Source organism: Heptranchias perlo, chromosome 9, assembly GCF_035084215.1.
Source record: "Heptranchias perlo isolate sHepPer1 chromosome 9, sHepPer1.hap1, whole genome shotgun sequence".
In the NCBI taxonomy this organism is placed as follows: domain Eukaryota; kingdom Metazoa; phylum Chordata; class Chondrichthyes; order Hexanchiformes; family Hexanchidae; genus Heptranchias; species Heptranchias perlo.
Window position 1 is genome coordinate 20214828 of NC_090333.1, and position 17643 is coordinate 20232470.

Genomic DNA, 17643 nt, shown 5'->3' on the forward strand with positions numbered 1-17643 from the left:
ATTATCATTGTTGCTGCCCCTTTTATGAAACAATTACAAAGAGTGGTGATTAATGTTGCAATCGTTTGTTCCATTCATTTATTATTCTGTTTGTTTCATCTAGATTTGATAGTTTTCAAACAACGGTTTTAGAATGTTCATCATTTGTAACGATCTTTTGGAGTAGATAATCCTATATCATTCTAGTGAGAACGTCTAGGTGACCAGGGCACAAAAACCATGTCTTGGGAGGTTCATCTTTTGGTTAAAAGTTGTTCAGTGGTTGAAGGACTCAAATACCAGGGGATAGGTTTACAAATTAAGAAATTTGATGAAAACTTCTTGCATAAAGTGTATTAGATTGCGAAACATGTTGCCAAGGGAGTTCATTGAAGCCAGTGGTATAATTGGGTTTAAGAGGCAACTAGATGTGTTTCTGAGAAAAGGCCAAATTGAGGCTTATGTGAAATATATGTAAGGTTCTGCCTTATAGGGCCAAGTGGCCTTTTTCTCTTCCTGAGAAGTTCTACTTTTAGATAAAATTGGTATGGGCATGTTAAAATCTGTGGCTATATACTACATGTTTGTATTTACATATAACTTTTTTTAAAATGAAAGTGGATGCAGATAATTTATGATACCATGGTTTCCACTATTTCACAGAATTATATTCAGTGCATAAGCAAATTGAGTAACCAAAGTTAACTTTTTTGTTGCCCTTCATTTGTTAGGTACACCTGCAGGAATGATGTCTGGTCCATACAGTGGAGGATCTGGGTTTCCACCATCAATGAGCTTTGCACAGACTGCAGGTTAGAGTTGTAATAGTAATGTTTATAAGTAAACTGTGCTTACATTTGGAAAATTTAGCTTTTATTTTTCTGGAACAAATTGGTGTAGGTAAGATTGACATGACGCTGATTAGGTACATAGGTAAACATAGAGGGACTATGTATCATGCAGTTTTGAACCAGTGTTATTCAGAACTTCAGACCGTTGTGCTGAACAGTACACAGAAGTGTAGAATATCATAGTATGCACCCATGAACAAGTTGACTTCCAGCATCCTTAGTGGAGTCGTCGTGTAGAAGCAGTTATCATATCTTCAAGATGAGACAGCCCTCTTGGTAAACTTCCAAAACACAACATTGCTACGGTTCTGTTGCATGCAGTTGGACAATTTTTAAACTCCAACTGTTTTTATCAAATATGGAGGTCACTTATCTCAGGAAATCACAGTGCTGAAGTTTTGTCTGCCATCTCAAGTTAGGGAATGTTGTTTGCTTAGTTAAGCGCCTTGAGATGTTTTACTATATTAAAGGCGCTATATAAATGCAAGTTGTTTTTTGTTGGATAGGTGAGGATCCATATGTTACTCCTTGACTGGGTAGCATCCAGCTGGGAAAGTTGGCTCTCTACTTGTGAAATGACCACTTTTATGGACCAATGTGTAGAGGGTTCCTCTCCAGTTAAGAACCCTACTGCTAGGGTCCACTACATCTTGAATGTGGATGTTGAGTGATGGAATGAGAACGCAAGAAGTTCTGCCTTCTTCCTGTCCACCTTACCCTTGATTTTTCTTTCAACCCGGTTCTGCTTGTAGCTGCTCTGGTTTGTATAAGAACATAAGAAATAGGAGCAGGAGTAGGCCATATGGCCCCTCGAGCCTGCTCTGTCATTCAGTAGGAGCATGGCTGATCTCCTACCTCAACTCCACTTTTCCACCCTGTCCCCATATCCCTTGATTCCCTTTGTGTCCAAAAATCTGTCGATCTCAGTCTTGAATGTACTCAACGATTGAGCTTCCAAAGATTCTCAATCCTCTGAGTGAAGGAATCTTTCCTCATCTCGGTCCTAAAGGGTTGATCCCTTGAGACTACGATCCCTAGTTCTAGACTCTCCAGCCAGGGGAAACAGCCTCTCAGCGTCTACCCTGTCAAGCCCTCTCAGAATCTTATACATTTCAATGAGATCACTTCTCATTCTTCTAAATACCAGAGAATATTGGCCCATTCTACTCAATCCCTCCTTATAGGACAACCCTCTCATCCGAGGAATCAATCTAGTGAACCTTCATTGCATGCCCTCTAAGGCAAGTATATCCTTCCTTTAGATAAGGAGACCAAAACTGTACACAGTAATCCAGATGTGGACTCACCAGAGCCCTATATAATTGCAGCATGACCTCCTTACTCTTATACTCCAACCCCTTCACAATAAAGGCTAATATACCATTTGCCTTCCTAATTGCTTGCTGTACCTGCATGTTAACTTTCTGATTCATGTACAAGGACACCCAAATCCCTCTGAATACCAACATTTCTTAGTCTCTCACCTTTTTAAAAAAAAAATATTCTGCTTTTCTGTTCTTCCTACCAAAGTGGATAATTTCACATTTCCGCACATTATACTCCATCTGCCATCTTCTTGCCTAATCTCTTAACCTGTCTCATCAGCAAAGTGGTATATATTACGCTCGGTCTCCTCACCTAAGTCCTTGAGATATATATATATATATATATATATACTGTTGAGGCCCAAGCACTGATCCTTGCGGCACCCCACTAGTTACAACCTGCCAACCTGAAAATAACCCATTTATTCCTACTCTGTTTTGTGTATGTTGACCTCTGTCTCCACAAGCAAAGAACTTGGAGTGTTTTTTTCAACCTGAGGGCACCTGGTATGTGCAGTCCCTTTTTTTTATTCATTCATGGGATGTGGGCGTCACTGACAAGGCCAGCATTTATTCCCCATCCCTAATTGTCCTTGAGAAGGTGGTGGTGAGCCGCCTTCTTGAACCGCTGCAATCAGTGTGGTGAAGGTACTCCCACAGTGCTGTTCAGTAGGGAGTTCCAGAATTTTGACCCAGCAACGGTGATATATTTCCAAGTCCGTATGGTGTGTGACTTGGAGGAGAACGTGCAGTTGATAGTGTTCCCATGCGCCTGTTGCCCTTGTCCTTCTAGGTGTTAGAGGTCACAGGTTTGGGAGGTGCTGTCGAAGAAGCCTTGGTGAGTTGCTGCAGTGCATCTTGTAGATGGTACACACTGCAGCCACGGTGCACTGGTGGTGGAGGGAGTGAATGTTTAAGGTGATGGATGAGGTGCCAATCATACAGGCTGCTTTGCCTTGGATGATGTCGAGCTTCTTGAGTGTTGTTGGAGCTGCAGTCATCCAAGCAAGTGGAGAGTATTCCATCACACTCCTGACTTGTGCCTTGCAGATGGTGGAAAGGCTTTGAGGAGTCAGGAGGTGAGTCACTCGCCGCCGAATAATGAGCCTCTGACTTGCTCTTGTAGCCACAGTATTTGGTGTCTGGTTCAGTTAAGTTTCTGGTCAATGGTGACCCCCAGGTTGTTGATGGTGGAGGATTAGGCGTTGGTAATGCTGTTGAATGTCGGGGGTGAGGGGGTGGGGTTAGACTCTCTCTTGTTGGAGATGGTCATTGCCTGACACTTGAGTGGCGCAAATGTTACTTGCCACTTATCAGTCCAAGCCTGGATGTTGTCCAGGTCTTGCTGTATGTGGGCACGGACTGCTTCATTATCTATGGGGTTGCGAATGGAACTGAACCACTGCAATCGTCAGCGAATATTCCTACTTCTGACCTTATGATGGAGGGAAGGTCATTGATGATGAAGCAGCTGAAGATGGTTGGGCCTAGGACACTGCCCTGAGGAACTCCTGCAGCAATGTCCTGGGGCTGAGATGATTGGCCTCCAACAACCACTACTATCTTCCTGGTCAGCAGTTGGTTTAGTTTTTGATAATTATGAACTGTGATGACTTTTTTTTCTCCATCGGTTTTTATTTACCCTCCATGACTGAGGACAGAAACTCATTGGTGAGTTGAGGTTCCACGAGTGCCTCATATCTCGTCTGAGTGGCCTTTTTTCCCGTATGAACTTCGACAATAGATATCGGCAGTCTATTTACCTACAGGTGGCTTCACAGATAAGCCCGATCCTGTCCTCACCCAACATATACAAACTGCCACTTCCAGTAGTGGTTCCTGGACATTGAATGAGTGGGAACCCCTGCCAATTTTCTGTTACTGTGGCGCCACTGAGGCCAACTGTAGCACCCCAGTAACCGTCCCAATCAGCTAACTCAGCATACTTGGAGGATCAAAGCATGGACTTTATGATTCTGCTGTTCACTGAATAAACTTGCTGAAAATCTCAAGCCAGAACAAAGTACCTATTGACCATACCCATTACTATATGGAGCATTTTCTTCCAGATGGAATCGCGCGCCTGGTCAATTTAAAATTGTTATTTGGTACTAGTGTATTTTTAAATAATTGGTCTTCTGTTGCAGCTGTTCCAGGATCCCTGAGCCCATTGGCTATGCCTGGTGCTGCAGCTGCAGCTGCTGCAGCAGCCGCAGGGCGTGTAGCAATGTCTGGAGTTGCTTCTGCCAACCACAGTGTCCTCCTGGTTAGCAATCTGAATGATGAGGTAATTATTTGTTTCTTACAAATCTTTCTCTTTATACTTCTGTTCGCAGAGTAAGTTAGTTTCATTCATTGGTCTAACATTTATTTGTCTTCCTCGTCCATTGTCTTGTTGCTTTTGTGGTGTCCATGTCTGTATTTATAGTCCACTGTAAAATTAGAAATAAAATTGATAAACTTAAATAAATGCATGGAGTTCATAAGTATTACTAGCAATGGCAAAAATGCAGTTACAAAGTAATGATTTATAATAAATGTAGATCCAATTGCCCAGATGATATTAGTAAATTAGTAAACAAGCTACTGTTTTGGAAATTAATCTAGGTAAGTATTGGTGGAGGGGGTGCGGGGTGTGCCTTTTTTTTACCTCCAAGTTGTTTGAGTACCTTTTGAAATTGCTAGTGCCTATTTTTATTCTTTATTAATCTAACTTGGTGTAATCTAACATTGATGATTCTGAAATTAATGAAGCTGATGAGTTAGTGAGTAGCACATTCAGTTAGGGTTGAGCATAGAGTGAAATCTGTCATCTGGTTCATTGTCTTTTTATTAGTAGTACAAGAAGACATTAACAAACGTGCAGCATGGACGATTCAGCAATATTGATCAGTGTGAGGTGGTGCAATTTGGTAAGAGGAGTAAAGAGGCCACCTCCTCCTTTTGAAAATAAGAGTTTAAATGGGGTAGAGGTGCAAAGAGATTAAGAGTACAGATTCACAAATCGTTAAAAATGCCAACAAAGCACTGGGGTTCATTTCTAGAGGAATAGAATTGAAAAGCAGGGACGTTATGTTGAACATGTATAGAACCTTTGTTAAACCATACTGTGTGTACAGATCTGGTTACCATATTACAAAAAAAGGATAGATGCACTGGAGAAGGTGCAAAAAAGATTTACAAGGCTGATACCAGAACTGAGAGGTTATAGCTGCCAGGAAAGATTGAATAGGCTGGGGCTCTTTTCTCTGGAAAAGAGAAGGCTGTGGGATGGCCTAATGGCGGTCTTTGAAATTATGACTGAGTTCGATAGGGTAGTAGTAGAGAAGTTGTTTCCAAATGTGATGGGAGTCCAAAACTAGGGGCTGTAAATATAAGATATCCACTAATAAATCCAATGAGGAGTTCAGGAGAAACATCTTTACGCAGATAGTGGTGAGAATGTGGAACTCGATACCACATGGAGTGATTTGAGTGATTTAAGCGATTAGCGTAGATGCATTCAAGGGGAAGCTAGATAAGTATATGAGAGAGAAAGGAATAGAAGGATATGTTGATCGGGTGAGATGTAGCAAAGTGGGAGCAGGCTTCTGTTGAGCATAAATACTGGCGTAGACCTGTTGGACCGAATGGCCTGTTTCTGTGCTGTAAAATTCTATGTAACTATGTAATCTTACTGCTTAGTTATTGTCATACTTGCACATGTTATGTTTGTCATGAAATCTTGCTTTATGTAAACTTTCCTTTAATGCCTTTTCCTTAACAGTTCTTCAAAGAACTTAATGAGACACACTTCCCAGTCTTTGCAGTATTTTTTTTTCCTTTGCAAACCTTGGTTGTTGTATCTAAACATGTTCTTGCACTGCAAATCTTTGTATTCTCAGGTTCTTGGGCTTTTGTCCTCATGATCTAGTTTTACTCTATTTTCATTTTGGCTTTAACAAAAGCTGGTATGAAATGTGGCTTGTATCTGAGCCCTTCACAGGAGAAATTACCCACAGTTCTATCTTCATTTCTAAAATTCGAATTAACTTCTACATAGATTGAAATGTTGAAAGTTATCGGTAACATTTGATAGTTTTCTTCATGCTGCACTTCTGCATGCTGTTAAGTGTAATGTTCGAATTAGAGTGCCTCTCAAATATTTATTTGCCTGCATTTCATACCTGGCCATGATTATGCCGTTAACGTCGAAGTTCAAGGTTTTTTTGTGCATGATTTTTTTTTACTTTCTCATGTAATATGAAGTATTGTAATTCTTTGATTATAAATGTACTTTACCCATGGTTTTTGTTTTGTGTCTTGGGTGACTACATTCAACACTATTTTCTTGTAAAGTACATGAACCAGCCATTTTCTGACCAAATTCCTGCATTTCCTATGTACTGACCTATATATTTTTTTTTGTTTTGTTCCCCAACTCCTTGTTTTCTTCTGCATTGCTCCACCCCTACCCATCCCATCCCTCTTTCTTACCCTGTGTGTTCCTTTCACGTTTCCCAACCCTCCCCAATACCAATCCTCTCTGACCCATCCCTACCTCATTCCTTGTGTTCATGCTTATGTGCTTGAACAAAATGTTCCTCGGACCAACTTGCCCCAATTAACTGCCTTGAACCATGATCCATGACCACCTCACCATTCTACGGGAACCACCCTTCGTTATGGATGATCTGTTCATCTCCGCTCTTCCTCGATTCTTCTCTCTTCCTGTCTTACGCTGCTTGCTCTTCTCTCCTTCTAAAGATGGTTACGCCCCAAAGTCTGTTTACCCTCTTCGGTATGTTATCGTTAGCACTATACTTTTTATTATTGATTTAGAAATTTTCACCTTAATTCTTATTTGTAGCTAGCAATTCGGCTTATAGATGAGTAGATAATCTTCTGCTACTTTTTCTTTTGCTGTAATTCTCTCCATAGATGCTATTTTGTTTATGGTAATGCATGCTAAAAATTATTTTGCATGTTCTTTAATTTAGTATCACTTCACGTTAGCTTTGAGGGATTTTACCAGGATTTTTCTCTTCAGATAATCACTATGCTAAATCTTGATTTGTTGTACTCATTTTGGATGTCAAAACTTTGTTCACATTGATGTCTGATCTGAATGTTTCATTGATCTGTTGGTGATTTTGTTAGTCTGGTGAATTTATTACATGCATAACTTTTATTTTTCTTCACTCTTCCACTCTGCAAAGGTGTTTATGGTGATGTGCAGCGTGTGAAGATTTTGTACAATAAAAAAGACAGTGCTCTTGTGCAAATGGCTGATGTCAACCAGGCACAGCTGGGTAAGATTCTATATGCGTTTGACCACTATATTCTAAGTTTTGTTCTTAGAAAATGCACTGTCCTTTTTAAAAAAAAAGTGCTAAAACTGACTTTTTATTTGTTAGCAATGAGCCACTTGAATGGGCAGAAAATGTACGGAAAGATTATCCGTGTCACACTGTCCAAACACCAGACAGTACAGTTACCTCGAGAGGGCCTAGATGACCAGGGATTGACAAAAGATTTTACCAATTCCCCACTCCATCGTTTCAAAAAACCTGGATCAAAGAATTTCCAGAATATATTCCCCCCCTCTGCTACTCTTCACCTTTCAAATATTCCGTAAGTAATCCACTTGAGTGGAATGCATGTGATAAGTGGTCTATCTTATCAAGAAATTAACTTGGGCTGGTTTTCACAGGAGAAAGTTTTTAACCATGTCCTAATTGATGTGTTTTAACAGACCTTCCATTACTGAAGATAATCTCAAGTCACTTTTTACAAATACTGGTGGCAACGTGAAAGGTTTTAAATTTTTCCAGTAAGTGTTCTTTTTCCAAAAATGCAATTGGTATATGCATATTTCTTCTGCCAGCATTTTCTTCTAATCAATTAACATTGGCTTTGCTTCCATCATGAACAGTTGTCATTTTGTGCTGGGCAACAACATATTGTGATTGTTCAAAATTTGAAATCGTGCTGACTCCCCCCAGCTATCTTTGTTTTTAATGCACAACAGAAAACAAATCAAATACTTCCAAAGCTAATATAGTCAAATGACTTCCTAGTACTGGTTGCTGTATCTGTGTGCAAACATGATTTCAGAAAGATGTTTGATTCATTTTTAAAATCATTAGCAATGATTTCAGCAAGAATTGGATATTATATTGGATATTTTTTAATGTGCTAAACAGTAAAGTTTCATTTCCATTTAATTTTTATCTTGCTTGGTAGCAATGTTATGTATGAGCTGATATGGGCAAAAGCATAGTTAAATCCTAACAAGTTGACTAGGCAGTTTTCAAAATGTATTCTTGAAGCATCCTTGTTCTATTTTAAGATCAGTCTTTTGTATATACTTTAAGTATTGGTCTAGAGTTCACATATGCTGATATTTTGCCCAGATCAATATAGTACGCAATCCCCGCTATGGGCGTTTTTCCTTCTTCATTTTGTATGGTACTTTTTCTTCCCAATTCACAGATCCCACAATAGGCATCATCTGTGGCCAAGAGAGAAAGCGATATGCTTTCATTTTTTGCCACCAGAAATTGCACAAAGGCTACTTTGTGTGACCTGCCCAAAATTTTCACTCTGTAGGAAAGTCCCCAGTATTCCCAGTCCTCTTCCTCCAGTTCCCTGATGAGGGAGAATCTATGCCTTGCCATTCTAATGGGAATTTCAAGATGACAACCTGTCATCTGCTCAGAGCCAGTTCATGTCACATTCAGCCATGTTAAAATGCTGGGACTATTCCCACTGGAGCAGAGAAGGCTAAGAGGAGATTTAATAGAGGATTTTACATTTATGAAAGGTTTTGATAGCGAATAGGGAAAAATTCCTCTGGTTCAGGAGCCAATGACAAGGGGTCATAAAATCCTCAGTGAGGAGGTTAGTATACACAGAGTGATGTAGGAGAAGGAATGCTTTGCCACACGACATAATTAAGGCAAGGATAATTGTATCCTTTAAGGGAAAAGAGGATACGTTTTTGAAGCAGACGGTAGAGCTGTGGAGAGAGAGGACAGTGAGATTAGTTTTGGATTTTTCTATCAAAGATCTGGAACAGATGGGCCAAATGCTGTCCTGCTGTAAACCTATATGGTTCCTTATGCTTAAATTCCACATAAAAGTTAGAACAACTAGACGTCAAAATATTTTACACGTTTAGTTCTGCCAGTTGTGTATGAAATTTAAATAGACTGTTCTCGTGCGGATATAAGATTGAGTGTTACTGGGTTGTAATGCACTTAAGTGAATATTGTTGCTCAAACAAACAAATGTAGCCATCATTTTTCCTATTTTTAGTGCACTTCCCTAATTCCTACTTTTGTTCCAGAAGAGATCACAAAATGGCACTGCTTCAAATGTGTTCTGTGGAGGAAGCCATCCAGGCACTGATTGTTCTTCACAACTATGATCTTGGAGAAAACCACCATCTGAGAGTTTCGTTCTCCAAATCAACCATCTGAGAATGTCCAGAAAGAGCTTACAGTTTAATATTTTGATTTTGTGGTTAATTGTAGACTTGTTTCAGGGAGGTGGGACCAGAGTTTAAGAATTCCAGCTGTTGTCATTCCTTCATATATACATTTGTGATACTCAAATTTGGAGGATGAACAATCATTAGAAGGGGCAGAGGAAATTAATTCAGCTGCTGCTTGGGATGAAAATTCAAAACATTCTTATGTTTTTTTTAGAGAATTCATTCATTTTTAGTTTTTGGGGATTTGAATAATCTCTGCGTCTTTTTATTTAGTAGAAAAATCTGAAAAGAAATGTGCCTTACCTTAAAAGTTGAAAAACTTCTATTAATACAATTGAATATACTATGAAAGTGAAGCTGGGGCCTTCTTTTGGGCACATGGTTGGAGAATTTCAGAAATAGTGGGAGTATTGTGTAAATGTTAGCACTAAGTTACAGTCTTGCTTGTTGCTGAATATACATTTTGTAGATGTTTGGAGTTGACATTGCAAATTGCTTATGTGCATTTCTATTACCATCTTTAGTTTGTAATTAAGGACTGAAAAATGGCTGTGGACTTTTGAGCATGTGCAGTCAAGTCTAGTTAGTTAATGAAATTGGTGCATGTGTCATAGAAAGGCAAAAGAAAAATGCTTCAAAATAGGGAGCAAAAAGAATAGTTTTGTGGCAGTTTTCTAGAATGGACAACCAGGTGGGACCAAAGTTTATGTGCCTTTAGTCTTAATTTACCTTGCATTGTAATATTCAGTTTTAATAAACCTCTTCAAGATATTTTGTATTTGAACGGAAACAGACTTTAATATAAACAGTTCTGTATCTTCAAATAAGAGGAATTGTATGAGTAGAGTTCATCATTTGAAGAAAGTCCAACAATTACAAGTGTTGTCAAATTTAAGTAGTTTATTGACCACGAACTTTTCAGATCTATGTATTAGCATAATTCATATACATAGAATCTGTGGACTATGTAGCAAAAAAGGTCATATATATTTTCTATATTAGTTACGTTTTTACATCTTGATCTCTAGCAATGTAAATCTCAGTATAGTTTGAAAGAGGCACAATTAAAATTAATTTTCTAACAAAATTGGGATGTTTGATGGTTGTGTTGACTTTGATTTTTTTTTTCCCTGTGTACTCTGTTCGCTTGCCTGTAGCATGCCTAATAAATACTTCTGTAGCTCTATCCACCTCTTCTGTCTTTCTGTACTGCTTTTCCTCACTTCCCTTGTTCGTCTTCACCTCATTAAGCTTCTGACTTCATGGTTAATACTCTTGTTAGGGTGGGAAAATTAAGTACACCCTTCTTGCTGTATCTTGACCATTGTTCAACTTGGGATGCAAGTATTCCAGTTTCTCTAAAACTTATTTCCACTTCTGCAAATAGCATTTAAAACTTGGAGCAATGCAGTTTTAATAACGAGCCTTATAATTGAGTACCTATCTGGAATTTTTGGCAAAAGAGTAAATTTTAACTGAGATATATCCCTTTTTGAAGTTTTCTAAAGTTTCTTTTTAAAAAAGAACAACTTTGCATAAGCAACTTCTGATTCAGTTCAATGCCACTGGTTTATGTTCGTGATTGCCTTTTTTTAAGGTAGAGTTTTAAAATGGGCTTAAAAATTTTATGGTGTGTTGATTCTATATCAATTGTACTAAAATTGGCATGGAAGAAGTTGCAGCACATCAGAAGCAGTATACAACATTATTGATGTTCGGTTGTATTTGTTTAAAAATGCAAATTAGCACTGCGTTTAATTTTTTTTAATTTGTAGTTAGCACCAAGTTGCAAATTAAAAGGCTTGAGATATTTCCACTGGAGTTGGCCCATGAATATAATGCAGCTGTTCTGGATTCTATTTTTAAAAAGCCCTGGACATCTAAAAACATACATTTGTTTTTAACTAAAATACAGTATGAAATTTCTAAAATTGGTAACTTATGCAATTACAACATTAATTAGTAACATTGTGATTAAATTGGGATAAGTTCTATGATCTACATCAATTCTAGATTTTCAAAAATGTAAACAGGAGATTAAAATGTTTGTAGGTAAGTTTTAAAACAAATGGTCATCTTGAATTGCAATATTCTAGCAGTTAGTTTATTCCTTTAAAAACAGTCATATTCAGGCTTTTCTTTGCGCAAATATTCACATGCCAGGGAGCCCTTTGGACTTTGGAAAGATATTTACCCAAAAGAAAATAGTATTGTCATTGCAGAAAATGTTTGTGTACAGAAATAACATGAGTAAGTTAACAAATACAGAAATCTATGATGATGGACAGAAAGAAATCTGGTGACCTCATAGATTTAAATCTACGCTTTAAAAGCAAACTAAAGCAACGTTGAGAAAACTTTATTTGAGGGGATTTTTGCAGCCATCCTCAAGGCTCTTGTGTGAAATACATATAGTCACTCTGAAACTTGATTTAGTACTGACAGAATGATATTCTGTGCAACATGTAGTGCCAGTGCTCTCCTTGCATATCAGGCAGTTAAATAGCGTTACTGCACTTATGAAAAGAGACCTGATTTTAGATGCCTTGTCTCAAAATTTGGTAATTTAGAACTTTCAGTACATATTTATGGTGCGTTATAAATATGGATTAATCTAGTCCGAAATGTGCAGTTACACTAGAAATGTTTCATGTTGACATTGTGAGGGAACAACCCACTAAATAGTGCAGATGCACCAAAAAGCTTATACTATGTGATAAAATTTTGAAATTGATTCAACCAAACACATGGCAAGCAGACTTTGAATTTAGACAAGACAGAATTTGAGAAAACTAAATGTATATTTGTACTGGAAGGGTTTGTGGTTCTCTCGTAATATAAATTAAATAAGTCTATAAATTCATCTTGTAAACACTGCTGTATATTTTGGTGGTAACCTTATATTTTGATGCCCAATGTTTTCATTTGTCCATTCATTCATACTTTTAGCTAGTACAAAAAAAAAACTAAGACATCAGTGTTTGCGAAATGGAACACCTTTTATTTCAGGCATCTGGTTTGTGCGTCCCTCCCAGATCAGGTATACCACAGTTAGATGCAGCATTACTCTGTCACAACAATGAACCCTGGCCCCAGCCTCAGAAAAGCACCCCTACTGCACTATTTTGATACTTTACATTTCCTACGCCACCAATCTTGTGGACTTTAAGACATTGTCAATTTTGTGGCCATGTTTAATTACGAGCAGCTTGGGCAGTGAACCCATGCCCACTAGAAGCTAATATTGAGACTTCTCTACCTTATTTCACACAGGATGTTTATAGCCATCAGTCTGAGCTGGATTTGAGCACAAGATTCAAGGTGAAAGGTTTGATCCACTGTGTCACCCAGTACATTGTTCAGTCTGGATGCTAAGATGGACCATATATTCCATCTCAAATTAAAAAGATAATTGTGCCATTCATTGCAGAAAAAAATCCTTGTAATGTATTCCTGACTAAACTGCCATAAGTTCTGAAAAGTTTATTTTGTCAGGTATTAAAAGCTGAACTCAAACATATAATGTTAACACGTCAAGAAATCTTATTTTAGAAAATAGAACTTCTACTTGAACTGACATAGTGCAATTAATTGTGAAATTCAATTTTATCATCACATTTAATGGCTCATTTGTGAGTAAGCTTCTAATCTAATCTCATCTTCTCTTGCTGTTCCATTTCATCTAAATGCAGCCTTCAGGATCTTACCTATTTCTCATTTCCAATTCTGCATTTTGCTACTCACTAATTCCCTTATTAATGGTGTTTTTACTGGGACATAGGTTTGTGGGTCAGACTGTTATAACATGCTGAAATTGCCCAAAGGAAGAAAGTATTCATGGTAAGTGAGAAATAAATCTGTAATCCCTCTGTAGCAGACAACCACTACACAGGAAAATCTGTAATTACAGTTTTACAGGGATACGTACTCATCCTGGTTGTTGTGCACATCAGCTTGATGCCTAAAGATCCTAGCACGGCTGATGAGCAGTGAACAATGGTGGCATTAGATATTTGTAATTGGGTGAATTCCCGTTGACCTTGGGTCAAAAGAGCTTTAAAGATGAGTGAATACATTCTTGTATTTGAAGTAAAAGCTTAAATGTGTGCCACGGGTGCAGATTTTTTTCCTCATCAAGACGCAACTCTCCTATGCAGAAAGTAGTTCATGTAATGGTAAAGATAATTGAAAGAGGTGTAGTCTTAAGGAACATTATTTGGGTCCACAATTTTTTTTAAACTTCAAATTGGGTGAAGTGTTTCAAAACTCGAACAAAAAAAATGTTCACCTACCCTTGAATGGAAAATTGTTCAGGCAAATATAGATGGTTTCAAGTTGTGGCTTTTTTAAAAAAAGGGAAAAAGTTCTATACATCCTCTAGTCATCTGTTGCTGCACTCTTATCCTACAGCCAAAAATAACCACAAAAACGCCTGTTGTGTGAGAATGAATTCTATCAATTTATTGTCTACTAAACCCATTCCTACAGCCACTTGACTCACATGCCATTCCCTGGACTTGATATGACCAACTTTTCCAGTATTACTATCCTATGGTGATCTTGCAGTCACTATATTCAACAATGTTATAAGCAAATGCTGGAAGATTTCCTGGTTATTTCAAGAAAAATCAAACTTTTTTTTTAGTTTATTAGAAATACCAACCAAGAGGAATCTTAACTCATTTGTTCATGTCGCTGTAACTAGAGGAAATCATCCCAATAATGATGAAAATCAATTTCTCTGAGCCCACATACTCGAGTTTTGCAATAGAAGTACAGCTCCAGGTCATGCAGCGAATTGTGTCACCTGGGATACTTTAAAGCATTCTGGGAAAGATGCATCTTCCATGCTGACTCATGGCTGTGAAGATACCATACTTTCCTAGGCTCATTGCAATTTTCCAGCTTTAGGAGCTTGCTCAACATTGGTGTTACGTAGTTGACACTAAATCACCAGTACTGAGTGGCAAGACATTGTCGTCCTCTGACAGTTTTGTTATTAGAAGAGCTCCTTTGACTTTCGGGTAGGATTTTAGCTCCATGTGTTAGGAATTCAATTGTAGATATGGTAGTTTTCTGAAGGCCAGGCATTGCCATAGTTGCAGTTCCTTTCTATGTGGGCAGGCACTTAAATTATTCATGATTAGATAAGCTGTCAGCACTCGTGGTTTCTAGGTATAAGGATTCCCAATGGCAACTGCCTTTATTTTTCCATGGTGTTTTTGATTTTTCTGTTCCTGTAAGAATACTTTCTAAGTTGAATTTCCTGTCACGTCAAAGAATATGCTATTCTATAAGGACAGGAATAGTACACAAAGTTTTTTTTTTAATTATAAAGTAAAAATGGAAAATGCTGGAGAAGCTCAGCAAGTCAGGCAGCATCTGTGGAGAAAGAAACAGAGTTAATGTTTCAGGTCAAAGACTTTTTGTCAGAACTGGAAGATGTTAAGAGTTAAAGTTTTTGAGCAAGTACAGAGCCAGGGAAAGGGGAGGGAGGAAAGAACAAAAGGGAAGCTCTGTGATAGAGTAGAGGGCAGGAGTGATTAAATGACAAAAGGAATGATGGTGCAAGGAAGGTAGTAATGGGACAGGTTAAGAAACAAAAGATTGATCCGGAGTAGCTGTAAATGGCAGCAGCAGAACCATTATTAGTACTAGCTGACCGAAAAAATGGAAGCAGTGGTTATGCTTTGAAGTTATTGAAATCATTGTTGAGTCCGGAAGGTTGTCAAGTGCCTAAATGAAAGATGAGGTGGTGTTCCTCAAGCTTATGTTGAGCTTCATTGGAACAGCATAAGAGACCGAGGAGAGAGGTCAGAGTAGGAGTGGGAAGGGGAATTAAAATGGCAAGAGGCAGGTCAGGGTCACGCTTGCGGACAGAGCGGAGGTGTTCAGCAAAGCGATTACCCAGTCTGTGTTTGGTTTCCCCAATGTAGAGGAGACCACATTGTGTGCAACGGATGCAGTATACTAAAATGAAAGAAGTGCAAGTAAACCGCTGATTCACTTGGAAGGAGTGTTTGGGGCCTTGGAGGGTGGGAAGGGGGGTGGTGAAGGATTATAAAGTGTGGCTGGGTGTCCCTTTAAAAGCTATAAGGTGTTTCACATGTACGCTAATGACACCCAGCTCTACCTCACCACCACCCCTCTCGACCCCCTCCACTGCCTCTGATTTGTCACCCTCCTTGTCCGACATCCAGTATTGGATGAGCAGAAATTTCCTCCAGTTAAATATTGGGAAGACCGAAGCCATTGCGTTCGGTCTCCGCCACAAACTCTGTTCCCTGGCCACCGATTCCATCCCTCTCCCTGGCCACTGTTTGAGGCTGAGCCAGATCATTCACAACTTTTGCGTGCTTTTTAACCTTGAACTGAGCTTCCAATCCACATATCCTCTCCATCACCAAGACCGCCTTCTTCCACCTTTGTAACATCGTCTGTCTCCACCCCTGCCTCAGCTTATCTGCTGCTGAAACCCTCATCCATGCCGTTGTTACCTCTAGACTCAAGGAAGCGAAGTATTCATTTAGCACCTCAGCCATGCCCTCTACCTCCAAGATTTTTTTGTCCCTAATTGGTCCCACCCTTTGACTACCCTTTTACTATTTGTGTTTGTGAAATACTTTTGGGTTCCCGTTTATGTTAGCTGTTAATCTATTCTCAAACTCTCTTTTTGCCCATCTTATTTCCTTTTTTAGATATCCTCTGCACATTCTGTATTCAGCTTGGTTCTGTACATTTGTAATAAGCCTCCTTTTTCTTCATTTTAATCTCTATATCTTTAGTCATCCAGGGAGCTCTAGCTTTGGATGCCCTTCCTTTCCCCCTCGTGGGAAAATGTCTACTCTGCATCAGCGCCATCTCCTCCTTGAAGGCCTCCCATTGTTCAATTACTGCTTTGCCTACCAATTTTTGATTCCAATCCACCTGGGCAAGATCCCTTTTTAACTCACTGAAATTGGTCCTCTTCCAGTTAAGTATTTTCACATCTGATTGTTCCTTGTCCTTTTCCATAACTATTCTAAACCTAATATTATGATCACAGTTCCCCAAATGCTCCCTCACTGAAACATGCTCCACTTGCCTCACTTCATTCCCCAGAACTAGATCCAGCACTGCTTCCTTCCTCATTGGGCTGGAAACACTGTTCAAGAAAGTACTCTTGTACACATTTCAGGAATTCCTTCCCCTCTTTGCCCTTTACACTGTTATTGTCCCAGTCTATACTGGGATAATTGTCACTATTCTATGGCTCTTGCATTTTTCTGTAATTTGCCTGCAAATTTGTTCCTCTATCTCCTTCCCACTATTTGGTGGCCTGTAGTATACACCCAGTAGTGTAATAGCTCCTTAATTCTAACTAAATAGATTTTGTCTTTGACCCCTCAACTACCTCATCCCTTTCCAGTGCTGTAATAGTTTCTTTGATCAGTACTGCTCCCCACCCCACTTTCTTTCCTTCCCTATCTTTCCTAAATATCTTGTATCCAGGAATATTAAGTACCCAATCCTCCCCTCCTTTGAGCCAGGTCTGTTATTGCCACTATATCATAGTCCTATGTGGCGACTTGAGCCTGCAGCTCACCAACCTTACCACGCTACGTACATTTACGCACATGCACTCCAAACTCATCTTAGACTGCCTTGCATTTGCCCCCTGTCTGATCCCTCCTGTTTCTGAACTATTCTGTACTCTATACAATTTGTCCCTCCCAGTCCTTAGTGCACCTTGTTTCTCCTCTCTAATGTTTCATCCTAGTACCCATGGTCCATCCTGGAGTACTTGTGGGAGGAAAGTAAAACCACAACTTCCATTTATAAAGCACCTTTAATGTAGAAAACTTTTGGATGGGCAGTTTATGGAGAGTAAAGGATGGAAGGTCAACCAGAAGAACAATGGAGCACTTGAGTTTGGAGAGGCGACCAAGGCATGAATGAGGATTTCAGCAGGAAGCTTAGATCGGGGTGAAGGCAGATGGCTTTATGGGGGTGGAAGTAAGCAGTCTCTAAT

The 17643-nt window shown here is 39.0% G+C and overlaps 1 protein-coding gene across 2 annotated transcripts in view; it reads left to right on the forward strand.

Moving 5' to 3' along the window:
• The window catches only part of LOC137325177 (polypyrimidine tract-binding protein 2), a 54347-nt gene extending 43529 nt beyond the window's left edge, over positions 1-10818 (forward strand). The window contains exons 9-15 of one of the 2 annotated variants that reach the window (XM_067989969.1): positions 711-791; positions 4303-4442; positions 6902-6935; positions 7354-7446; positions 7552-7768; positions 7890-7967; positions 9486-10818. In XM_067989969.1, coding sequence (XP_067846070.1) covers positions 711-791; positions 4303-4442; positions 6902-6935; positions 7354-7446; positions 7552-7768; positions 7890-7967; positions 9486-9618 — 776 coding nt within the window. In that variant the 3' untranslated portion in view covers positions 9619-10818. The remainder of the gene's footprint in view (positions 1-710; positions 792-4302; positions 4443-6901; positions 6936-7353; positions 7447-7551; positions 7769-7889; positions 7968-9485) is intronic. The other variant, XM_067989970.1, reaches the window with a different exon arrangement.
• Positions 10819-17643: the final 6825 nt, after the last annotated feature.